We start from the raw sequence: 25762 nt of genomic DNA, 5'->3' as shown, positions 1-25762 counted from the left end.
AGAAACCTGGACAATTCCTGGCTGGGGTTTTCAAGTGATCCCTGAAAGACTGGGGCTAGGTTGTACTTGTGTAAGTTACAAGCTACCCTGCCCTCTGAAGAAAGGAAACCACGAAGCAGTAGACAAAAATCAGCCAAACTTATGTGCCGGTAGAATTTCATTTCCCATCCCTCTTTTGACCCAATGTGGGCAACATGTTGTCCATCTTTCACTGACCCCCATGAAGCTAAATCCAAGTCTTTAGCCCATTTTTCATTTCCCCCAAATCTTCTTCTTGCCAAAAGCTGTGCAAGGGAGGGGAGACTTTTTCACAGATGTCCCCTCCATGGCCAAGCCACGGTCAGGAATGGCCAGGCTGAATGTGCCCTGTGTAGGGAAGGCTGTTTCACTGAACTCCATTTTGCACATCTGACCAGGGACATGCAGGATGTGGCTAACCATGGCTGAGATAAGTGGCATGTATACTATGCAGAGGGTTCCAGTGTGGATGGATAGACAACTCCTGGAGAGATGGTCCTTGCTTTCCCCCCACTCCATCTGGGTGGTCCAGTAAGTTTGTAAATGTGAATCTGAAGCAGAAATATATTAGCAATCATTCTTCTCAGTACTCTTGCCACCCATGTGCCCAACTGTCCTGCACTTCCTCTCTCCCTGACAATCATCGTCAATAAACCCAAAGATCAAGGGAGAATACCCTCTCCATGCCTTGGCCTGAGGACTGAGTCTGGCTGCAGACCCACACCCACCCATTCCCATGTCCCCTTTGGTCACATAGTAGAGGGCAGGGACCACTGTCTTTTTTTATCTTGGTAAAGTTAGCCTAGAGCATAAGGCCTGGTACACTGGAAGGTACTTGGCAAATGCTTATTGTATTGCGGGTAGGCCAAAAGAAAAGACTTATAAGTCAATGCTGTATTGTTCCTGGAAAAAGCAGAACTCCAGCCAAATTCTGCTCTTCGAACTGGGAGATTATGTGTACATACACAATACACACAGTCACGAACACAGTGACTACAGCAATCACACACAAACAGACTGTGCTGGCTCCTGCAAGGGCAGAGGGAGAGGGGAAGAATGGCATTAATGCTGGTGAACCACAGACAGGCAGGACTTAGGCCTTTAAACTCTGGAGAACCCAGCAGGTAAAGGCAGGGGAGTCTTCACTGTGTCACAAGTCCATCAAAGCAGAGGGCAATGAGTTTGTTTACCCTCCAAGGGGCTGACTCTTGGCTCGTTTCCTGGGAAAGAATCATTTTCAAAATGAGATATGCTTTGGAGATGCTTCCTCCTAGCAAAACTCTTCACCTTATTTCACTGAAGCTTTTTACAGATGATATCTTTTTGATGCTGAAATAGCAAGGCACAGAATCTAATTGAGCGATGCCTCATTTATCCAGCACCATCAGAAATGATGTATTCTACACAAAAAAGGCATTTTGAGAAAGCCAAATCTTTTAAACTTTTTGATGGAAAGCTTACTAAAAGTATGCCCTTCGCTGCCTTCGCAGAATACTGAATATAAATTCAACTTTTTGGATGAATCATAGTCATTATAAAAATCAATAATAGAGAATTTCTCAGAAGCTAGTGTTTTAGGACTATTTGCTTCTTGATAAATACTCTCAAATTTCTGGGCCTTAATTTTTATTTTAGATTGACATTATGTTTCTTTTATGTCTCAGGATATTCGCAGACCCTCTTTCCTAAGAGGTAGCTTTCTCTTGCCCCCTTTTAATGTGCTGCTTTTAAAGCACTGCGGGTTACGAATTGGAACTCAGATTGAGTCTGTTAGAATTAGGAAATCAACACAGGTGACACTCTTGGTGCTTCTCCCCGTCTCCCTCCCTCTAGCTGGGTTTGGTGCCCTTCAGGGGAGACCCGCCCACTTCTTGTGTCTCCCATAACTACTGGGCCTTAGTACATCAGGTGATACATTCTGTCTCCCCTCACTAGATACTAACCAAATTAGGGGTGGTGGTGGGGACGCTGACCTACTTTCTGCGTATCCTCAAAGCCCAGCCAGGGCCCACCATACATCTGCTTAGTGAGTCTGTGAATGTAGCAAAGCAAGGTGAGTTGGCTGTGCTCAGGGCCGACACCCCTTCCTACGGTGTAAAGGCCACAGGCCTTAGAGTGTGGGGTTCGTGATAGTGGTTATATAGCTCAGGGGTCCTTTAAGCTTCCGAATTTATCTTTTTCCAAACAGCTGAGGCTACTAAGACATATCCAGTAGTGTGTGACATCTAATTTTCCTTTTAAAATTGTGCTCTGTGTTAGCAATGTTTAAATCCATTTAAAACATCAACTATGGGTCCCCAACATCACCGTCACCAAAAAAAGTGAGTCAGTGGGCACTCATCCATTTGAAAGAGTGTCTGCATCAGAAAGGCATCGAAGGCCACTCAGGCATCTCAGTCTCCTCCACATCCCCAGACACCTTTCCTCAGAATCCGAGATGACTGGACTCAGCACCTGCTTCCCAGCCTGCAGGCTCCCCTGGAATGCAACAGCTGGCCATATTTCACTCAGTACTTCTGCATCAGTCGGGGGGGGGTGGGGTGGGGTGGGAGACACCTATTTTGTTCTAGTCCAGCTCTAGACATCAACATCCTGCTCCGAAGAGCCACCCCAATCCCAGGGCCATGGTGGAATCTGAGGACACCCCGGATCCTCCAATGTGACCAAGAACTGCTGCTCCCTCCCAAGGAACTCATGCTTGACTACCCAGACCATGCTGGTCTCTGTCTAGGTCAGCCCGCATCATGGAGGCAGACGAGCAAGAATGGGAACACAGCACAAGCTAGTAGCAAGCTAGGCAAGTCCCCCCAACCCCCACCCCTGTGGCAACACAAAGGATGGAGTCACAGAACGCCACAGATGAGAGGCTCAGCCTGATGCACCAGCCACAACTCTGAAGGGAGCTTGAATAGAAAGAAAATAAACCGAAATGACTTGCAGGAAGCCTGGGGGTGGTCAGGAGGGCCCCTGGTTAAGCAAGTGATGGAGTCGGCACTGAGCCAGAAGCAATGGAATGGCCCCGCTTGGAGACACAGATCAGATCATCTTACGCTTCTCCTGGGCCGACAGCCCAGTGCTGACTTCTTCAGCACTTTGTAAAGCACGTTGATCAAAGGTTCATTATTTTTTATCTGTTCCAAACAAAAAAGGCAAATACAACAAAACGTAACAGGTGAGACATCAAATGACACTTGAAAGAGCCAGAATTTGGGGAACTGGCAAGGGGAATCTCGAGAATGTGGAGCTCTCCAATTCAGTGACTGGGTCTCAGTCTGCCCGGGTTGCTTCCCAGCTGTTGGACCTTTCTGGAGTTCAGTACCCATGTCTATGAAATGGAGAATAATAAGTTCTGCCTGAAGGATCTTTGTGCAGGCTACCTTACATGAGAATGCCAAGTTCAATGCCCATCTCCTTCCAGGTACTGCCGCAGAAGGTAAGAGGGAACTTTGCTCCTGCTTTGTCCTCTCTCTTCACACACTGTAAGGCAGTGGTTCCCAACCTTTTTGGCACCAGGGACTGGTGCTCCTATGAGAATCTAATGCCTGATGATCGGTGGTGGAGCTGAGGCAGTGACGCTAGCTCTGGGGAGCGGCTGCAAGTACAGATGAAGCTTTGCTCACTTGCCTACCACTCACCTGCTGTGTGGCCTGGTTCCTAACAGGTGTGGCCCAGGGGTTGGGGACCCCTGCCGTAAGGTACCAAATATTTACTTTAGAGCAGAACCATCATTAGTCTCTGAGACCCTCGCCTCCACCACACCTGTGCTGCATCTAAATAATTATGTCTTACCAATGGTCCCAAATGCTTACAGCTCCTTTGGGGAAGGACTGTCCGACCCACTACAACAGTGCATCTCAGCCCTGGCTTGAACACTGGAATCACACAGGAGCTTTTACAAATACTGATGCCTGAGTCCCAACTCCATGAGACTTGGATGTAGTTGGCCTGGGCATCGGGATTCGTAAAAGTGGCTCTCAAATTTTAGCATGCTTTGGAATCAACTGACAAGCTTTTAACATTCAAATTTTCTGGCCCTTACTCCCAGAGGTTGCTACTGAGCAGGTCTGGGATGGGACTCAAGACTTTGCATTTCTAGCAAATTTGCAGGTATTGCTGATGCCGCTGGTCTGGCATCCCACTTTGAGAACCACTGCTGTGAAACAATGTTTCTCAACCATGGCTACACATTAGAAACACGTAGGGAGGTTTTTTGTTTGTTTTTGTTTGTTTGTTTTTTAAGAGTAATATCTGAGTGTTATCAATTCAATCAGAGTCTCTAAGGGATAGGGTCCAATCACCGATATTCAACTAAATGGCTCCCCTCGTTGTTTTAGCTCATGGCCCAGGTTAATAATCTCTGCTCCAGAACAACAGACCTCAAATTTTAGTGTGCACAAGAGTCATCCCGAAGCTTAATTTTTAAAAATGCAGAATTCTGAGTACATCTCCAGAGGCTCTAATTCAACAGAACCCTCCAGATCCACAATTTTTTTTTTTTAATCGAGCTCTCAGGTGATCCTGATCACAATTTAAGAAACTTTGCTCTTAACTTTGTTCAGGGAAACAGACCCTGGACAGAGAAGCCTTGATCTCAGGCTCAAATAGTCAGAAAGAGCCTGGAGGTCAGGTATCTGGAGCCACTGATGATATTTGCCTCACCAGGCACAAGGGTCTCTCTGGGGTTGAGTGCAACCTGCTCTACCTACAAAGGCACCACCTGAGCGGCTTGCAGATACCCTCCCCTCCACCTCCCCATCCTAGCTTCATAGCTACATAAAAACAATTCATGGTGTCAACAGCGAACCCCAACACACCTACTTCAGACCCAGCTGGGGTACAGGTCTTAAAGAGCAGCACGTTGATGCCAGAAATACAATTCAGTGAATACACCTTTAGGGTGGGCGAAGTACATGGTACACGGAAAAAAGAAGGCAGGTGTGGAGTCAGTCACAGGTTGAATTCCAGCCATATAACTTTGCAGAAGTTACCTCTCAATACTTGGGTTCCTGGTTGGTAAGGTGCAGATAACAATTCCTATCGCTCAAAGATGCTGAGATAGACTGCGTGAGATAGTGAACGTCAAGTGCGCAGACACTGCTAGGCAGGAACAGATTCTTAATCAATGTGGAGTCCTTTCTACTCTGGCACCACCAAGTAAAATGCCAAAGAGATAAACATTTCTAAAAAGAACATTAATACAGTTGTCTTCTAAGCCGGTGGAGCATGCCTTTGTGTGATCACTTGGCACTATGACCGGAATGCTCACTTCAGAAAGAAAAGCCTCCACAACATGTGGGGAGCAAACACCACCGATTCCGGAAGCTGAGCATCTGCTGATGGTGGGGATAATGGGCTCTGGATTCTTAAGTCCATGGCCTTTGGGGCAGGGACAAGTGGTACCATAGGCCAACCTGGGGGAGGCAGGGAGACTGTCCTACAAAGAGGCTCACCTCCTTACTGGTAGAGGCTGTGCTCGTCACGATCTCCACACCCAGGCCCTTTCAACTCTGTCCACAGAGGCCCTCATCCCAGGGACCTCAGCTGGGCCAATAAGCAGCTCATTTTATCTAGCATGTCATAGAATCTTAAGAGCCAGTAGGTCTCAGGATTTTCCTGACCCAGTCACTCATCCCACCCAGTGCTTCTCTAACCTTGGGTACACCCCAGTAAGGGGGAGTTCGCCGCAACCTGTGGTGATCCTTTTAGAAGTCTTTCCTCTACTAAATGAAACCTGTCAACTTATAGCTACTCTCCACTGGTCTTACATTCTCCTTAGGGCAACATTTCAGAGCTTTATAGACTGTCTCTGTGTCTTCCCTGAATCACCCTTACCTTCGACCATTCTGCACTGGAGCTGTGCTGGCTGCTGCTATTTGTTGCTGCCCAGCATGCCCTCCCACTAGAGACCCCTCTCCCTTACTCCAGGAGAGGCTAGGCTGAAAGGAAGTGACCCTAGGTTTGTGGGTGGTCATCTTCCCTGGCTATGTGGAGGCAAGGGAAGTGACGACATGGCCTGAGCACCTGGTACACAGCCTCTGGAACATATATTCCCTTTTTGGCTTAGCAGGTTGATTGGGGCTTCAGACACTTGCAAACAAAAGCATCCTGCTTAACACACCCTTCAGCCACGATTCTTGCAGGCCCTCAACACCTCTCCTTTGATTCCAGCCCTTCCCTCATTTGGATCTTGAGGTGAGACGCTCATCCGGGAACCCCAAACCCCAGCTGGGTCAGAGCAGACCCACTGCCTCCCTGATCTGGGCACCCTGTCCCTTGGAGGGAGGCCAAGGTGGTGTCAGCTCTCCTGGCAGCCATGCCAGACTGATGACTCACACGCAGCACCAACCCCACATCTCCTCCCACACGTGCTGCTGGTGTAGTTCATCTGGGGGACTAGTTCTCGGAGAGGAGCCAGCAACTGGAGCAACAGCTATAAGGCCAGGGAAACTTTGGTATCAACACAACTGTTTCCCATGACAAATAGTGACAATTTACAATTACTGATGTTCTGGGCACACACAGCTCCTAGCTAGTGAAACACCCCAGGGGTGCACCTTGCCTCTATCACATCGAACACATTTCCTGGCTCAGTTCCATCAGAAACTCAGTTCCTCTGGGTCCACAGTAGCAGAAGCAGCATTTTAAGAGGGGCTGGGAGGCAAGGCGATTAAGAACATGAGCTTCAGAGTCAGAGCGACACCCAAATACAGACTTCCCAGTAACTACTTATGTGGTCCTGGGAAAGCCATTTATCTCTATGAGCCCCAGTAACCAACAGATGCCATCACCTCTCTTCCAGGGCTACTGCGGGGTTACAAACTTAATAGGAGTAAAACACAATCGCTGGCACACATTATGCCCTCTATTGTTATTAGCTTCTGTTGGGGGTCGGGACACACAGGAACTCTTGGCTCTGCTCTTCTATCCTGTGCCTCAGTTTTTCTCTCTCTAAATCCTCTTTAACTAAATTCTATAATATTGAAATTAAACAAACCTGAGCTGGATCTTCCTTCCAGGAGGGCCAACTGTAAGTTTCAGCTATCCAATACAAACGGGAACCAGAAGACAGGTATTCCCACTAATTCTGGCTCAGGCACTTTATTCTTTCCTGCACTGTGCATCAAGTACTGTGAAGAGTGTTTCATGGTACACCTGTGTAGCTGCTGAGCCAAGCCTCTGCCAGGGGCCGCGGTAGGTGGATGCTCTAATACTTCTGTGACGAATGCATGGCCCCAGGGCAGGGGTGAGAAGAACCGAGCAGGCGACGTGGTGACTGGTGGTCAGGAAGGCCAGGGACTGTGGATGTGGCAGCATGCAGGGCAGCTGTAGGCTGGGGGCTGGTGGACCTCTCCCCAGGCCCAGTGGGGATGGTGGGTGTGGTGGAAGGACCCTGCCCTGTTCCATCAGGGCCCAGGAGGATGGGCTGGACTGCCCACTTAGCCCACCCCACCATGCTGAGCACTGTGCACCCTGAGGCATCACTACTACACTCACGCCACATAAGCTTAATGTGCACTGGTTGTGAGAGAACCTTGTTTTGCTCATGTCCAAAGCCAAGTCAGACTTTTGCTCACTGCACCTTCCTTCCAAAAGCCTGGGATAGAATTGGGAACCTGGATGACCTGTCCCTACCTCCCTCGCTGCCCTAGCCGCACCATCCTCACCCTAGTTCTCTTGGGCTCTGGCCGTCCCCTTCCCTTTATCCCCAACCCGAACCCTTTGGCTCTTCAAGGCTCCACGTACATGCCGCCTCCTCCGGAAGCCTTCCCCGCACTGCAACCCACAGTCACCTTCATTACCTCAGCTCTGAGCACTGGGCCACATGGATCTTTGCACACTCACTATAAATAAGACTGTTATTTGAGGGATATTTTCTATCCCTAACCCAGAGAGCTTCAATTTTTCTTTTGCATCTCCCCTCAGTTCCTCCATGGCTGGGTACACAGCAAGCATTCAGCAGACCGAGAAGTTAAATAGTCGATTTCTAAACAAAGGCTTCAGCATGAGGAGGCCCCCCATCTGCTGCCATAAGGCCTAATGCTCATAGTCCTGCTTCTACAAAGCTGGATGACAGTTCCCATGTTAAACATATCTCAAGCCAGGTCCATCAGGGATTGGTGGAGGCATGCCTCTGCGGCAGTCACCTGGGTGTCCTTCCATGGGCCCCTCACACACCCTCTCACACCACAGTTTAAATTAAAGGCCACATTCTTGCAGTCTGTTGCATGGCCTAGGCATATGAAGTGCTCTTCACAGTGGGGAATTTCAGAGAGCTCTGCAGATGAAACAATAGCAGCCCTTTCAGGCAGGATGCTTCTCACTCGCTCCCTCTGCTATGGAGGCTGATTTATAGCCTGAAGCTTTATCACCTACAGGGAAGAGTCCAGTGATCATCTCCTAAATGGGGATGGGATACTACAGAGCCCTTTAGAGCCACATAATTCCATGCGGAACCTTCTCCCCCAGCAGCAAACAATCTACCAAACTACTTGAAGCTGAAAACACACATCAGTGGCGCCCTATGAACAAAACTCACCCCCGCCCCACTGGAAGTTCTGAAGAAGCAATTGGTTATCATCTGGAGGAACCTTTTGGCTTTGACCATGGACAGAAAGAAATTAAAATCCTGTGTCCTCATTCTGTAAGTCAGATACCTTACAGCAGAATCCACAAGAAACTGAGCCCAGAGTTTAAGGGTATAAGAAATAAAACTCTTATGACTCAGACAGCAGACATCTTCATTTAGGATACAGTTAGGGTAAACACCTGTACTGCCTTTGGCTTGGGCTCGGCTCCCGTGGGGCTGACACTCTCAGAAAGGTGAGTACCCAAAGAAAGCAAGAACCCAGATGTTACTCACCTTTAGGTCCAGATACTCCAGGTCTTTTTTCAGCTGGAGGTAGGTATCATCAGCCTTCAAGTGAAGCATAGAAACAAAAAAGCCAGTTATGAACACCCAGGGTTTCTATAACTCAGGGTTTCATGTATGAATTATTTACATTGCACAGCTTCAGGGACAAGGGACCACAGCAGACCAAAACATCCAGGACCACAGAGGAAGCGCATATGTCTCAGTGCAGTTCAGAGCCCTCTTTCAGCACGGTGGATCTTGCAGGTCACTGTAGGGAAAGCCAACTAGTGCCCTCATTAGTTGAGGGGACACACATCCCACCAGAGGGCTAGGACAGCAATGCCACTGAGGTGGAGGTGATCTCTTGACAAGTCTACTTGGAAGAAGACATGCCACACCTGAGCTAGGGGCTCATCGATTACCTCTGCTCCAATTCTTGCCATCAAACTTTTGCAATGGGTCATTCACATGCATGAAGCAAAATGACCCCAATTCGTATGGATAAATGCCTGAAAGAGGCAGGGAGCTGACCTAGGATACCCGGGGAGGTCCTTTATGACCTTGGATTTCAGAACAATGAACACTAGCAGCCGCTGGAAGTTTTCTGAAGTTTTGGCTTCCTTTGCTCAGGGTGGAGCCAATGTAGCCACGTCAGGAGCTAGTCAAGGAAGGTCTAATGTCAGACCTATCTGCTTGTGTCACCTCTGACAGCCTGTCGAGTTCTTCAGAATAATTATCAGGAAAAGTAAGAATAAGGAAAAGTGATTTCCTAGAACTCATGCTTCCCACGTAACAGATCACAGAAGCTAACTGTGAGGCAGAGGGGCTGTGAAAACTTAAGAAAAGCAGTCCAGGCACCACTTTCTTAGCACACTAAGAGGCCTCCCAACAAGCCAACGTAAGCCGGGTCTGAGAAGGTGGTGCCCATTTACAACTCCGATGTAAAACAAATATACAAATAAACAATGTGAAGTGTTCAAGCAGTGCTTTTAAGCATGAAAAGGCCTGGAGGACCATTGCCAGGGACACTAGTGGCTTGCAAGATCTTATTTCTATCCCTAAACTGTCCCCTTATTCATCCCTACTTCTTTAATCGGCCAGTCCCTATAAACTTCCCACAGTGGTAAGGAGGACAGAGTAGAGGAATGTTATTAAAAATCTCCCAAATTCATAGCTTACAGTTTTTGTAAGTGTTCCCTTACATTCATTTTTCCAAATACATTTCCTGAGTGCCTAGGGCCCCACTAAAACAAGACAGGTAAGGAAGGAGACAATCACATTACGTGATCTCCTGATCTACTTTCTGCCTATTTCTATGCAGCTCAGAGGGACCAGCATCTCCTTCAAGCTGCCCAAGATGCCTGGGACAGCAAATGTCTGGCCACTCCCCGAGGAGATTGTCCGCAAACCCTCACGTTCTGGAAAGTTAAGAACGCTGTGCAGACAGGACCTAAGTTTTGGCTCTAGCTGAGGGATCCCGGGCAAGTCACGCCCCCTTCTTGATCCACTGCCTGGTGTGTGGCAGTACCTCCTGTCCTATCTGACCTCCCCCAGGTTACTCTGAGGTTCACCAGGGTCAAGGATGTGAGGATGCTGTCAATCAGTAGGGCACTCTGCCTTCTCCCTCCTGGTTTACACACACCTTTCAGCATCCCAAAGGAGTGCCCAAGGTGGCAACAAGGACGACAGCCAGCACAGCCTTTTAGACATGACCACACACGCCAGCCTGGCAGTCACTACTCACAGCCAGAGAAGCCACCATTCAGGTCCCTCGCACCACATGCAGCCTCTTCCCTGGCACCCAGGTGCGGGCGCCACCACTGCTGTACAGTGTCTGGCGGTAGCATCAGAAGCAAACAGGCAGGGAACGAGGGAGAGAGCCAGACAACAAGTACAGACTAGAGCGCGGGCACAAGGGAACACGGGCCAGCATGTCACTCCCTTGCCCCCAAGATGGCCCCCGGCCCTGAGAGAGCCCACCAGTGAGCGCTGACCTGGCAGGTGGGAAAGGTCAGCTGGTGCTGCAGTAACTGGCCGACGGCGAAATTTCGCACACTGGCCAACTTGGCCTGGTGCCGCCGTAACCGGGTGAGAAGCTGAGAGAGCTCCTCCAGCTGCAGGTGTATAGACACATCGAGGAAATTAGCCACCACAGGAGCACGGCACTATAATTACTCTTCACCCCAGTGCCAGGACAGCACTGACGAGACACCAGTAAGCAATTATTACATTATTTCTGTCATTAGGACAAATAAACTCACTGGCAGAAAATGGGCTGCAGGAAGTTCTTTCAGGAAACAGCAACCCAGACCCACACTTTTAAGACTGTTCACTAATCAAAGCAAGGACCAGGCAGAAAGGAGAGGAGCTAATGTGAAAAAGGCAGGTGGCTAGAAAATGCTGCCTGAAAGAGAAGGAGAGCCCACATTCTCCACCACTTCCCCAAGCACTTCACTGGATCTGGGAAAAACTCAATGCCGGCTGGGTAACCCTGAGCAAGTCGTTTGACTTATCCGAGCCGGAATTCCCTCGGCTCTAAAATGAGGGTTGAAAACTGCCCTGCAAACTGCATTTGACCGGCTCAGGGCAAAACACTGGAGATTACCCCCTTTGCAGGATGTCTCATATCGTTCGCCTAGAAGGGGAGACGAAGGCGTGCTTACCGATTTTCCATGTAAACTGGGGGCACTGACAGTGTGGGTCATGTAACCCATGGAGGGCATGGAGCGTCGGTCCACGTGAGAGGAGTTCTGCAGGTAGAGAGACAAGAAGTCACACTGAAGGCCGGGCAAGGAGGCCAGGGCTGAGGCCAGAGCCTCTGCCACTTGCTACCAGGGCAGCCTGCCACACAGCACTTCACCTCTCTGAGCCTCAGGCTCTTCATCTATAAAAGGGAGATACACACTTTCTCACCAGGTTATAGCAGTGGTAAACTGTGAAAGCCCGTGGAGAGCTCAAATTAAGTTGGGTTATAATAAATAATTGAACCGATTGAAAGCAGACCTCTTTTCCCATCTTCTAAGCTACAGGCAAGCAGACGTCTAGTTGTGCGACCCTAAGCAAGCTGCTTACCTCTTAATGCCTTGAGAATTCTCATCTGTGAAATGGGCATAATAATAGCACCTACTTCTTAGAGCTGCTGTAAGAATTAAATCCTTTAGTACTACACCTGGCACCTAAAACTACTGCATAAATGTTACCTATCATTATCCAAAATGGCTCAAATTTGTGTTTAAACCAGGTGAGGCTCCTGACACCCTAATCCTGGACCCCGGGAGCCAGGCAGGGCTCGAGCCTCACCTTGGTGGCATGGCCCCACGCCTTCCTGGGAGAGTCCCCCAACGAGATGTCCACGCTCCTTCTCTGGTCTGGTGGCTTCACGGTGACCCTCTCTGCTGGTGTGTGTGGCCGCCGGGGCGGGAAGACCCTGGGAGGCCCCGGGGGAGGGAGGTCCGAGGGAGACGGAGGCACAGAGATGGAGCGGGGCACCTCCAGCATGCTCCTGCTCCGGCCCTGGTCCGTGAGCTCCGGGGAGCCCGCAGAGATTGGCGCTGTGGGGCTGCCGTGTCGGAACTGCTGGCGCTGCTGCCACTCGTACAGCTGCCAGACGGTGCCATCGCGGTGTGCCCGGCGCTCCTCACTCGACATCTTCAGGTGGCTGGCTCGGTCTTGCGCATACTTGTAGTCACTTGGCAGGTTGCGGGGAGGGGGCGAGGAGCCCCCTGAGGGGTGCCGGGTGCTCTTGGGTAGAGTCTGATAGTTTTCTGGGAAGGACAGAGACTGGCTAGGACCCTGGCGAGGAAGGGTCTGGTCTGGCGGCAGGCTGAGGAGAGAGGAGGAGGACAGGTAAGACGATCAGCAAGGGTCTGCCAGGCTTCTGGAAACAGCTAGGTAAATGTACGAAGCCAGGCAGGTGAGGGAGCCCTGTAAGAACCCCAAAGAACAATCAAAGCAGACATCCAGGACTTTTGTCTCTTTCTCCCCTGGCAGAGGACTCCAAACCAATTTTTCCCCGTCAGCCTTGAAGAGTCAGCCCTTCACCAGGCCGACTTATCTGCCCCACGCCCGTCACTTCAAATGCAACATGATTAATCCTGCCTCTCCTCCCTCTTACTTGACCCATCGTCTTTTCTAGTGGGTGTGCATATTTCTAGGAAGCATCTCACAATTCTCCAGGTCACTAAGACTTTCCTTCTGCACTAAGTTCTGGAGGTACTTTAAAAAGTGGCTGCCATCAGTTCCTTTCTCTCTCTACTACTCTAACCCACATATGGGTTAGTGACCTCCCCCAGACAACTTTGAGTCCTTCCTAAGTCGTTTATACACTGTACTGCCTGGCTCCAATCACTCCTGGGCTCCAAAAACTTCAGTGGCTCCCCATTGCTTATGAAATAAAATCTAAACCCCTTCACCTGGTACTCATAGCTCTCTAGCACCTGATCTCAACCCACCTTGCAGTCCTGCTGTTTTTCCACTGCTCCTCCTACTGGGGCCAGGACTGGGCAGGGAGAAGCCAGGCGTCTAGGGCCCAACATGTAAGGAGGCACCCGCCACAGGCACAGCCCTGTACTAACTGAAGCCTGAGAGCCTCACCTGCATCCCGCCCGGCCTCCTACACCCCTGGGCAACTTCTCATGGTGGAAAAAGCAGAGGCAGTCAAACCTGGGGTTGAATCCTAGCTCTACCTAATCCACCGGCTATGTGACCCCAGGCAACCTGCCTGACTGCTCTGAGCCTCAGCTTCCTTGCCTGTGACAAGAGAACGGCATTCTCTGATGCTGTTCTGAAGAGTAAATGAGACAAGAGAATGAAGGCTCCATGCTTGACACACAGAAGTCACTCCACCAGTGGGGTGCTCCCTTCCCATCTCTCATTCTCATAATATTGTCTTTCCCTCCCTTACCCGTTGCTCTATTCACCCTCATATCACTCATTCTCCAGGACCCTGTCCCATGCCTCTTCCACGGAGACCTTCCGCAATGCCACAGCCCTCAAGGGTTCTTGTTCTGCTCTGACCTACTTATTATATGGTCTGTAACTTTTCCAAGGTCCTGTACCGACATAACCTTTTCATACCTGCAAGACATCTCTCCCCCAGCCAAGGCTGTAAATCCTTGGAGGGCAGGAAATGTGTGTCACATTCTGTTGTATTGTCCTTGGTCTGAGAAAGTCTGGACACATAACTAGCCCTTCAATAAATACTCCAGCTCACAAAAGCTGGATATGATCGTTAAAACTACTACCAACCAGCCGCTTTATTTTCTGAAAGAAAAATTCAGCAAGGGGCAAAGTATAGAGTTTTATTCAGTCTTAAAAGTCTGAGCTGGAGGCAGCATGATGTTGTAAACAGAAGAGGTTTTGGAGTCAGACAGGCCTAGGTTGTAATCCTGAATGCTTCTAGCAATTTTATCTAACAAACTTTTATACAGTGCTTACCACAAGACACTATTCTATGCCAGTGCTACTCCAATTGTGCTCTGTGGACTGGCAGATCAGCAGCAAAGCGAACTTGTTAGAAGTGTAGTTTAACAGGTCCCACTCCAGACCTGCCCAATCAAACTCTGGGGTTGGGGCCCAGCCACCTGTGTTTTAACAACCCCTCAGGTGGCTGATGTTCTAAATGTTCTAAAATTGTTCTAATTGTTTTAAAACTCATCTCATTTAATCACTTCCTAGCTCTATGTCCTCAGGCAAGTGTCATTTATGACTTCACTTTCCTTATTACAAAATGGAGATACTTAGGACCACTTCACAAATTGTTGTAAGGATTTGAAATAGTTGTCCCTTTTCATCCTTATCCTTGTAATTACAAGAGGTAATTCTAAGATCTCTTTAACCCAGACTAGTCTAGTGTGTCTATCTAGTCTGTCTTCTTGCCACTAGGTGGCAGGGTTTGCTATTCATTTCCCAAAATCAGAGGGAACCCTGTCTTTGAAGAAGGGGCAGTGCCCAAATCCCCTAACGGTGGTGGTGGCAGTGGCACAAACCAGGCTGGGGTCTTCCCCTGGGACGTTTATAACTTTACTAACCATTGTTTACTTGGCCTGAAACAAAATGCAAACTATGCAAAGCACATCCTACCTGTGCTCCCACCTGGACACTCCTTCCATCGGACTCGGCAGCTCACTCTCGGTGCCGGCCTACAGTGTCCCGATGATCAGAGTCCCCGCACTGGGTCGGGCCCCAAAGCCTTCAGCTCATCCTCTACTAGCCTGTGCCCTCTGTCTCTGTGCTGCCTACTATCCCCCCAGTGCTGGCTATTTGGGGGCAAACCCAAAGGTTAGCCCCGGCTCTAGAGGCCAAACCACAGTAACTAACCGATGGCAGAAGAAAGGATACAGGAGGTAGGGTTGTAAGATGAGCTAAATCTCTCTCAAAGCGGGCAGGACTCCCAGAGCAGCTTTGTCCCTGACAGGAGATCAATTTTCTGGCCCCCAACTCCAACCTTACCCCCAGAAGAGTGCTCATGGACTCCTGCCCTTGTACCCTGCTCTGCAGCTGTGGAGCATCCCTGCTCCAAAAGGCACCAAACCAGATATTCTGCTTCAGCCACTACAAAACGGTCATATTAAAATGTAACATCAATTTTTATAACTAATTACTTATTCAGCAGATATTCCTCACCCCAACTTCCATATCAATTGGGCAGGACTTTTAACTTTCTACTCTGCTCTTCATTGTAATGTTTGAGACCCTAATTCTACCCCCACCACTACCTTTTTATTTTACAAGTATGCATTACTTTAAACACCAAAAAAATAAAAATAAAAATAGAAGGCTAGAATTTCAAAACAATCTCTTAGAATGTGGTAAGATTCTAAGGATATGTCAGTCTGGACCTCACAAACCATTATTCTAGAGAAATTTAATGATGTGAAGTATATATCTCCAAGTTCTGAAAGAACAGTTAGAAGTATTTTCTTGTGTGGTCTAGAATCACAAGTATGAGACCGTATTATGGCCCAAATAATTTTCCTTCCAATGATCGACGTGCTCAATCTAATGAGCTTATTGTAAGCACTGTCTTAATCATACACAAAGCAGAGATATCCACCGTCTATATTTTCAAATAGAGGAGGTTCCTTTATTAAGCAGCCAGGTCTATTTATTACTTGACTGTAAGAAATTTCACATGTCTTCAAGGGAGAAAAAAAACCTCTGGAAAAACAAGGTGCAGTCAGTCCTTTCAAGATACAAGTGAATGATCAGACTGAGCACTTTGCTTACTCAGAGACTGACAGCTTTCTTCTCAAAAGGGTATTCTAAACTCTGCCTTCAATTCCTCACTTTTACTTTTCAGCCCACTGAGAGTGCTTCCACCACTAGAATGAAATTCTTCTGTGTGCTCAATGACCTCCAAGGTCAATGAACTGTTTTTATCTACCGACCCAATATCACGCTGCCCCTTAGATAAGAATGGCTCAAACTCCCATCTCACATCCTGGGGACAGTCCAAGGGCTTCCCCAGCCACCCTTATCTCCTTGCAGTTGACTTCTCATCCTTTAGCTCCCCGAGGTGCACCACCACTCCACCCCCAAATACAGGCCATTGCGTGTAGCAGAATAATGCAGGTTTGCTGGCTGCCACAATGGTTACACAGAGACATTTCACAACCAACAACTTATAATTGCATATCAGTCGCACAGTTTTTGGAAGTCCTTTCTGTGCCCCTGCCACAAGGGCCAGTGAGAAACCTGACTGGCCATGTCATTTTTCTTCCAGCTTTCCCCTCCTATTATTCTGCCTCCTAACCTAACTTTAAAATTCTAGCTCTATTAATAAGGGCAATTCAAGTCCGCCCATCTAAGCCCATCAAGACACTCAGCAGAACCAAAGGCCTCTGCTACTGAGCAAAAAAGCAGCAGAAACCTCAGGTTCCAGATACACCTCCAGTGGTGCCAGACCCCTCAGAAAGCACCACCCCCAATGAGAAGTCCTTTTCTCCCTCTCCTCTGACTCCTTCCAAACACAGCTCCCCTCCCCGCATGGTTTTCGTCCTCCGTCTCCTGGGAGGCTCCTCTATGGCTTCTCTGCTTTTGCTCACCCCTTGGGCTGGAGATCCTCAGGGTTCTGTCTTTGCCCTCTGTTATTGTTCACTCTGAGCTAGAGCTTCTCAACCCTGGCTGCACATTAAAATCACTCGGGGCAGGGAATGTTTTTAAAACTCCTGATGTCCAGGCTACAACCCAGGTCATTGGAATTAGATTTTGGTGCATGGTATCCAGGCCTCGGTAAATGTCAACTTCTCTCATATTCTGGTATCACGTGGGGAGCTTTTAAAACTTACTGATGTATTGATCTTACTCCAGACCATTTAAGTCAAATCTATGAGCAGGGCCTCAAATGATCAAATTATGCGGCCAATATAAAGAACTACTGCTCTAAGCATTCCAACCTGAGTGATCTCAACTACTGCCAGGGACTCAGTCACCACACCTAGGGCAATGACTTACAAATCTCTCTCTCACCTGAATTTGCATTCCCTATAACCTACCAGTCATCTCCACCTGGCCACTCCACAGATACCACATTCAAGCTCATTTTTCTCTCTGATGCTCACACCACATCTACCTATTAACCAAGCCAAACGTGAATGTTAACCTCAACTCCACCTGTGGTCTTCCCCACTTCCAGCCTGAGATAAATGTTTAGCAAAGCCTACACCTGGCCAATGTCATCAGCTATGTATCCTAACCATCCTTGCCCCACAATCCTCACCATCCTCACTGCTTTTGTTTAGGTCTCCCTCTCCTCTGACCCAAACTGAAACCACCTTATACTTGATCATTTTCTCTTCTCAGCTCTTCTCCACCTAAACCATCTTCCATATTGTCACCAGAGCAAGCAGTTTATCTAAAACAGTAGTTCTCAGTGCCAAAATGGGGGTGGGAAACAGGAACGTCTTTGGAGGGCAATTTTGTAGTACCTATCATAATTAAAATCGCATCTGTCCTTTACCTAGTAATTCCACTTCAAGTAATTTATTCCTCAAGTGCACTTGCATTTGTATGCAAAGATGACTGGGCAAGGCTAGTCACTGTAGCAGTTTGTAATAGTAAAGGTCTGTGACCAACCTAATTGTCCATCAAAAGGGAATGGTATGAAGATCACTGTAGATTCATATGATGGAGTACTCTGCACCATTTCAAATTAATGATATATGCCTGCATGTGCTCTCATGGAAAGATAGCTAAGAGATATTAAAATGTATAGCTATATACATACATATATATTGATATATTAAGTGAAAAGGGCAAGGTGAAGAGCAGGATTTCTTTTTCCTTTTTTTAAAACACAGTGGTTTGTCTTTGGGGGGAACTCGGACTCTGAAATAAAATAGGACACTTATTTTTCCACTTTGTGAGTGGAATACTGATTATTTGGGAGATTTACACACCTAGCTGTGAATTTGGTGATGAATTAGTAATTATTGGTAGAGAAAACTAACTCAAAGCATGGAAATTATCTATACCAGTGAAAACAAAAAATTGTACAACGAATGAAATTGAATTAATACTATATGCCCCAGCTTTGAATATTGGCATTGTCATAATAATGTAAAAACTGACTAGAGATCTAAAAAAACGTTGTGCTATAACTACACTGTGAAGCTGGGGTTAAGGTAAGTATGTCTGTTAGAAAGGAAAGCTAGTGGGAGAGACTTAAATTCTTATCTTCTACAGTAAAATGTCAACAGATAACAAAAGCTGAAAAGCCAAGCAAGAGTAGTATAACTATCTTACCTGGAAATATTAGGTAAATTGAAAAATCTCCTAAAAGAATTGAGAGTGGTTGCCTCAAAGGGGCAGGAATCAGAAGCAGGGATGGATGGGGGTCATACTCCTTAAATCCTTAAATTACGTATATGTATTAGTATTTAGTTTAAAAATTTTTTTTTTAAATAAGGATAACTACAACTGCCATTTTCATTTTGGGTGGAGTATCACCTGAGGGTAGATCACCTGAGAAATTTCTTCAACATATCCATGGACCTGCTGTATTAGAACTGGAATGTAGAACTGGCTCTCTGGTCAAAAAAACCTCCCCATGTGGATTCAGATGCCTCTTTCCTGCTAATACCCTTCAAATCACCATCCTAAATATTAGTATCATGCCAGGCTCATGTTTACAATCCATCAATGGCTTCGGTTGGCCTTCAAAATTAAACCCAAACTGTTTAGTAGGAAACACAGCCTCACCAGGGCCAAAGCCTCGTCTTTCCTATCTGCCCCTTTTTCTGGTTTCTTCTGCTTTTACCTCCCTTCTCGGCAGCCTCATATTGACTTCGGTTCCTAAGAGTTGTTACACACAAGAGGGAACACCTAACTTAGCACGAGTAGCTTCTGACCACACTGTCTCCCTCTGTTGGATCCCCCTTCTGCTGCTAACTTCTAAGTGTTGGGGTGTCACTTATATGCTGATTGCTCCCAATTAGCATGTCCAACCAGACCTCAAACCTCAACACCACAATCCATATCCAATTCCCTACCTGGTATCTCCCCTTGAATAGCTAACAGCTTTCTCAAATTTTACATCCAAAATGGAAGCCCTGATTTCCCCCGAATTTGTTCCTAAGCCTTCCCCATCGCAATAACCATCAGTTGTTCAAATCAAAATCCTAGGGATCCTCGTTGTTCCTCTCTTTCTCTCATCCCGCACATCCAATGTGCTGACAAGCTTTGCCGTTTAAGCCTCCAAAATGTACTTCGAAATTTATTTCTCTTTCCACTGACTATTGCAACAGCCTCCTCCTTAGGCTCGTAACTTCTTTGTGAATTATTAATCAGATCACATCACTTACCTGTTTAAAAACTTCCAGTGGTTCCCCTTATTGCTTTTTCAAATAAAATCCAAATTCCTTACATTGGAGTATAAAGACCTACAGGATACAGCCTCTGCCAGTTTTCCAACCTCATTCAGCAGTAAGGTCACTTAGGACCACCTAACCTAGCACCACAAATAGCCGCTTCCTGCCCCTATGTCCTTGGGCAGTAGCTTGTTTTCAATAAAACACAAAATGTAAACAGAATTGACACCCGGTCTGTCCCAAGTGGGAATGAGAAGGTATCTTAGCTACAACACAAAAGGCCTTCCTTCTCCTGGTCCTATTTTTTTCCACGATCTACCCTCACAACTGCCCAGTTGGGCCAGATCCAAAAACAGGCCTAGGCTTCTCCCCTAGGGGCATTTTGGCCTCAGGAGCCCACAGGTGGAAAGCCTTGGGCTCATCAACAGGGAGAATGAAGTCTGGTGTTTTAGCACATATATATCAGGCCTCTGGCAGACTTGGTCTGAGCTCTGGCACATACACTGTGACCCCTCAAGCCGCTGGGGAGCTTTCTGCCCACACCATGGCTGTGTTATCTCCTCTCCAGTCAGTGATTTGCTTTACAAGCCTGAGGATGGTGTCTTCACAATGAAGACAAAACACAGTGGCTTCTGGGGACAACAAAGAAGCTGAGTGACCCTGAAATCTGCACATTCATAAACATGTCCTAATTAAAGTTATAATAAAATACAGGGCTTTGCAAATAGCAAGAATATATACCCTCTAAATAATTAAAAACTGCTTCTTGAAGGAATGGGTATGATAAAACCAAATGTCAACAGTGCCTAAAGTTAAAAATCGGTCTGTATTTACTTTAGTTTCTACAAATATTTCCAGATGCATAGAAGGAGCAGCATAAGAGGAGGAGTTACTATCCACATGCTGACCATCTCCAGGCACACTCCCTGGGGAACAGAGAAGCCTCCTGATGTAATCTCAGTGGGCTTGGGAGGCTCACATACCCAGGTTTGAACTTGGGCTTTGCCAATTATTTTTGTGTCCTGGGTTGGTTCCTTTACTTCTCCATGCCCCAGTTTCTTCATTTATAAATTGGAGCTATGGGCCCCTCCTTGCAGGGTTGTTATGGGGATTTATGGAGATAATGAAGGCAAGAGGATTTATGGCCGGCATTATCCAACACGTGCTGAGCAAATGACAGTTATGTTATTTTGTTATTATGTTCATTAGTAACAGTGATACTGGGTCTGTTACTAACCTCCTGCCATCCGCCTTCTGGGACTTTGCCCAGTGCTCCACCTGGGCCAGGCTGCTCTTTCTCTGGCTGTGCTTTTCATGGTTGGTCCTGGGAGGAAAGGCCCGCTGGTACCCACCAGTCCCGTTCTGCTCTCCTAGGCCATATGCGATGCCATTCTTCTCTGCACGCTGGGGCTGTGCCTGCTGGCCTCTCAGGCCACTGGGTAAATCCACGAACAAGGCATCTTCTTCAGCTGGTGAGTATGGGGACCTGGACTTGCTTCTGTCCCGCTTGCCCTCCAATGGGTCCCTCTGGGAACGATATCGTTCTTCCTCTTGCTCTCGCGTCTCAAATCCAAAGGAGTCCTCATGGCGGCGATGAGAACAATCCCTTGCATGTCCAGTTCCCACGCGGCCACATTCGTGACAGGACTCTGTGTGGTTAGCCTGGGGGACTGCCTGCCGCTCCAGCTTCTCCATGTCTCTGCAATGACAGCAGCACATTAAGCCTTTTCCAGACAGCACAGCTGGCAGCCAAGACATCCCGAAGAACACACTTTACATTCAAATTACCTCCAGGCCTTTGCATGGGCTGTTCCCTCTGCCGTGACCAGTCTCTCACTCTGCCTACTCAAACTTCTACTCCTTTGGGATCTGGCACCTCCAATGTCACCTCTGCCAGGGAGCCACCCCAGCCACACACACTCAGTCTAGATCGGGACTTTAGCGGACTCCATTGTCACACAAATCACACTAAACCATAACTGCATTTATTCATCTAGCACCCAAGTAGGCTATGAGTTCCACCAGGCCAGAGGCCTCTGGCCAATCATCATCTGCCCAGAACTTCCGTGCAATGACTGGTACAGAATAGGTGCTCTATAAATACTACTAAATGAATAAATGATACATGAGACATTCTCATGATTTTCCCTTCTGCTATCTGTCTAGCTATCTGTCTGGGGCAGTCTAGCTCAGATAGAAGGCTCCTGAGTCCAGGGTCTCTTCCATTAGCAGCAAGCACGGCCCAAGGTACAACTGTCAGCATAATTAAAATTCCTCCAGGATGGTGAGAAGAGAATCGGCACAGCATCCTCTTCATATGACCACTTACTGATCTCGTCAGGAAACTGCTCACACAGGAACCTACAAGAACACTGACCTAACAATTCTCTGAAGTATTACCAGTCTAAATGTAAAGATAAGAAAACTGATGCACAGGAAAGATAAATGATTTGTCCAAGATCATACAGCTGGAAGAGAGTGGAGCCAGGGCTCGGTCTCGGGGAGACTGCAGAGCCCATGTGCTTTAGTCACTGCTTTCTACTGCCTCTCCACATGCGTGCTGATGACCTAGATACATGAAAAGCTGGAAACTGTAATAGAGAATAGGGTGAAGCGATAGGTTAGGGTATGAACTGAGGCTAGAGGAAGGCCTTCTGAGGCATAGAGAACGAGTCCTCTTTCATGGCCTGTCTGCCACTGTAAGCTGCCTTTCTCCCCACCTCCTCGGGGCAGGGTTCTAGGTATGTCTGCATCTCACTACCTGGTGCCAGAGACACAGTAGTGGATCCATAAGCTTTGCAGAACTTAGTTTGGGGAGGGCAGGAAAGGGATCTCACTCCAGCCCAAAAGGAGCAGAAAAATTACCAGGGACTCTTCGATAGAGCAGCCAATCTACTTGTACCTGTTGGGAAGAAGTTGGCCTTGAAATCCATCACTATTCAAATGGCCGAGCCAGAGGGTTTTCCATTTCAACATAAAAGTATATAATGGAAATGCTGCTGCATTTATATTCAGGTGGTCAGACCCCAGGTGTTCTTGCAACAACCTCAGAACCTCAGCAACCAATAATCAGTCCAGACCCAGGACAGAATTGATCCAGCCTGAGAGCTGGTTAAAATGTCAATATAAAGTGAAAATACAACCCCTAATGTAGGGTCTGCTGCTTTGTGTGTATAAGCCTAACTCTTGGCCTTAACTTGGACATGGAAAACTGAGAAAAGCAATCGTACATCCCACTGTTCATGTGCTCGTGATTTTTCCATAAAAACCCAAAGCTTGGGGGAGCGGAACTTGTCTGGACCCTCATTAATCCTCCACTAGGGGACGTTCCACCCCCTTCACCCCATCTCTCATCCCTTCTTCTGGTAACAGCATTTCAGTTCTCATTTGGGGATCACTCTCCCTCACTTTCTGTCCACGTGGTTTGGGTGCCACTGACTCTACTAGTCCCTGTGCAGCTAAGGCTCCAAAGTCACAGTGATTGGTTCATGAGTCAACACGTGTCTCCATCTGGGCCCATCAGAGTTAGCCCTGAGACTTTGGTTCAAGCTAGTCTTGAGTTGCTACAACTATATGGGAAAGCAAGTATTTGAGAATAAAACCAACACCAAGGAAAGCAGGTAAAGAAAAACAATCCTAAACACTTGGCCTGAGCTCCTAGATTTAGCCATATGTAAACCAGACATAACCTTGGACTTTTTGGTTGTGAACCAATAAATTCTCTTTTACTTAAGCTAGCTGAGGTTTAGTCTCTGTCACTCATAGTGGAAGGACTCCTATTACACCATTTTTGACATACGCTGATGTTGATCTCTGAGGGCCCTTTCACTCCTAATGTTCAAGGGGTCTATAAGCTCTAGAAGTAAGAACATGTGGGAAATCTTCAGGGACTTATCCTTTCAGAAAAAGCTATTCTTACTGTAAGTTTATCAAGGGACAACTCTGTTCTACAATGTACACATCAGAGGTTTTAACTCTGCCTTTCCTTTCTTCCTTGAATCCTCCATAACCATGTCAGTGTAACCCCAACCAGCAGCCTTCGAGTTGCCTAAGTTGACCTTTTTCTTCTTTGTTGTTTCTCCTATTTGGAAGACCACCCACAGGGGATGTGCTAAGGCTGCTGCCTAGAAGATAAGAGCTCTGGCTGTCCTTTGGGTCACACCATAGCGAAGTCACCAAAGCCTTATACCCTGGTTAACTCTGATTGTGAGCTCTAAGGAACTACACCTCCTTGTTATTCATCCCCACATAAAATAAACAGCATTTTGTCATAAAAGCCAGGTAGTGAAGCAAATATGCCACCTACATGTATGACATCAGAACTGAAGGAAAAGGGTTTCCTCAACTCCAGGACCCAAAGATCGTGGTATAATATCTCAGCCCAATCAACTGTAATGTGGATTTTTCATTCTTTACTAATCGACAACCATGTATTTACTGAGCATCTATATTTCTCCACTGGGATGGGAATTTGGAGGCATAAGAAAGTAGTACAGAAAATAGCCTCTGTTTTCTCAGCCAGATGACCTTAATGCCCAACTGAATAATAACCACATTTAATATTGTCTCATAAACTGACCCCAAATCATGGAGTTTGCCAGGTTTTTCTAGCCTTGGAGCTAGTTAACCATAAACCTTAGTCCTTACTGTGTATGTACATATGATTAAACATGCCCTCATATATGTCAGTGATTCCTGAAAATAAATTTGATAGGGAACAATAAATCCTTTTCTTCAGATTAACACCACCATTTACTACAAAACAAACCTACAGAGGGTGATTAAAAGAATGGTAGTCTGCTTGCCACCTGGCAGCTTTCTAGGACCTACGACCTGGGGTTATGAATAGCTCCTAGTCCCATGGCTGCTGGTACATACAGAACATGCCTAGTGCCCACGCTCAGGCTATGGCTAAAAGTAAGAAAAGGGAAGGTAACGTTCCCTACCCCAGCACCTCGCCTGACTTCAACACTTAACTAAGTTATAGGGTTTAAGGCGAAGATGTTTTTTTGATTTCCTCCCTGTCTCCATGCATTCCCGACAATTTAACACATGACTTCTCATATCAGGAAACCTGTCACAAAATAGATTTGCAATGCTTGATTTAGCACAATGATGGAAAAGGACGAAGTATCTCTCTGCTGTCAATGACTGTCATTCAGAGAAGCTGGCTATGCGGGGCATACAGGTTTAGCTAAGATAACACAAGCCTTTCCTGCGTAGGTCTTTACTATCATTGTAAACACTCAGCATCAGTGACTGTTCAAAACGTAGAGAATTCCTGACACTTGTGACCATTCTGGCCATCTATGTCTCTTCTTGAGCAAGACAAGCCCAGAGCACATAAAATTTAGTGCGAGTCAGTCCTGGTTCCAAGAGCTGGCTCCACCCCAATATATGCTGGGTGCCCTTGGGTAAGTCCTTGACCTCTCTGGCTTCAAGTTTCTCATTGGAAAAATGGAGACAATTGCCCGTGCCTCCTGGGAATGTTGTGAGGCTTAAAGGAGACAATGTACAGAAAGAGCACAGCACTGTGTCTGGCACATAGTGTGCCTTCAAGTACAAATGTGTTGACTCACAACATCTATTCTCTCCTCCTTCCTTGCCCCAATTTTTTCAAAGCAGCAATGTTCCCAGTGAAAAACTTATGTTTCCCAATCTCCCTTGGAACTGACCTAGTTCATGGTTCATCATGCGGCACAGATCTGACCAATAAGATGTACGGTGAAATCACTGGGTGGGCCTTCCAGGAAAGTCTTTAAAAGAAGGCACACTTAGCTGGCTTAGCTAACCCTTCCCTTCTTCCTGCCTGGAATATGGGCTCTGTGCTGGATAGCAAGGTGACAAAAAAGTAGATGAAAGCCACCTGCCAGAAAGTAAAAAAGAGCCTGGGCCCCTGATGGCATCATATAGCTACTATACTAGCCTGGACTACCTACCTCTGGATTCCTGTTATGTGAGAAAGCAAAAACCCAGTTTGAATGTGCCATCCTAAATCGGGTTGTTCTAAAACTAGCAACCAAATGCAACTCCTAACTGCATTAGGTGCTAAGCTTTTTATTAGACTTATGTTAATAAGTCTGCT

At 47.1% G+C, this 25762-nt stretch overlaps 1 protein-coding gene across 17 annotated transcripts in view; it reads right to left on the bottom strand.

The window, feature by feature from the left end:
• The window catches only part of PLEKHA7 (pleckstrin homology domain containing A7), a 191821-nt gene that overhangs the window by 24750 nt on the left and 141309 nt on the right, over positions 1-25762 (bottom strand). For all 17 annotated transcript variants that reach the window (XR_005650403.1, XM_039851504.1, XM_039851501.1 and 14 more), the window contains 4 exons: positions 20915-21376; positions 12170-12692; positions 11533-11619; positions 8879-8932 (listed from right to left, as the gene is read on the bottom strand). Coding sequence is in view for 16 of the 17 variants with exons in the window: in XM_039851504.1 (XP_039707438.1) it covers positions 8879-8932; positions 11533-11619; positions 12170-12692; positions 20915-21376 (1126 nt within the window). In the remaining variant the exon portion in view is untranslated. The remainder of the gene's footprint in view (positions 1-8878; positions 8933-11532; positions 11620-12169; positions 12693-20914; positions 21377-25762) is intronic.

This window comes from Pteropus medius, unplaced genomic scaffold (genome assembly GCF_902729225.1).
Source record: "Pteropus medius unplaced genomic scaffold, Ma_sr-lr_union100, whole genome shotgun sequence".
Taxonomy (NCBI): domain Eukaryota; kingdom Metazoa; phylum Chordata; class Mammalia; order Chiroptera; family Pteropodidae; genus Pteropus; species Pteropus medius.
The sequence above is the reverse complement of the archived record's forward strand: the minus strand, read 5'-3'. Positions and strand labels throughout refer to the sequence as shown.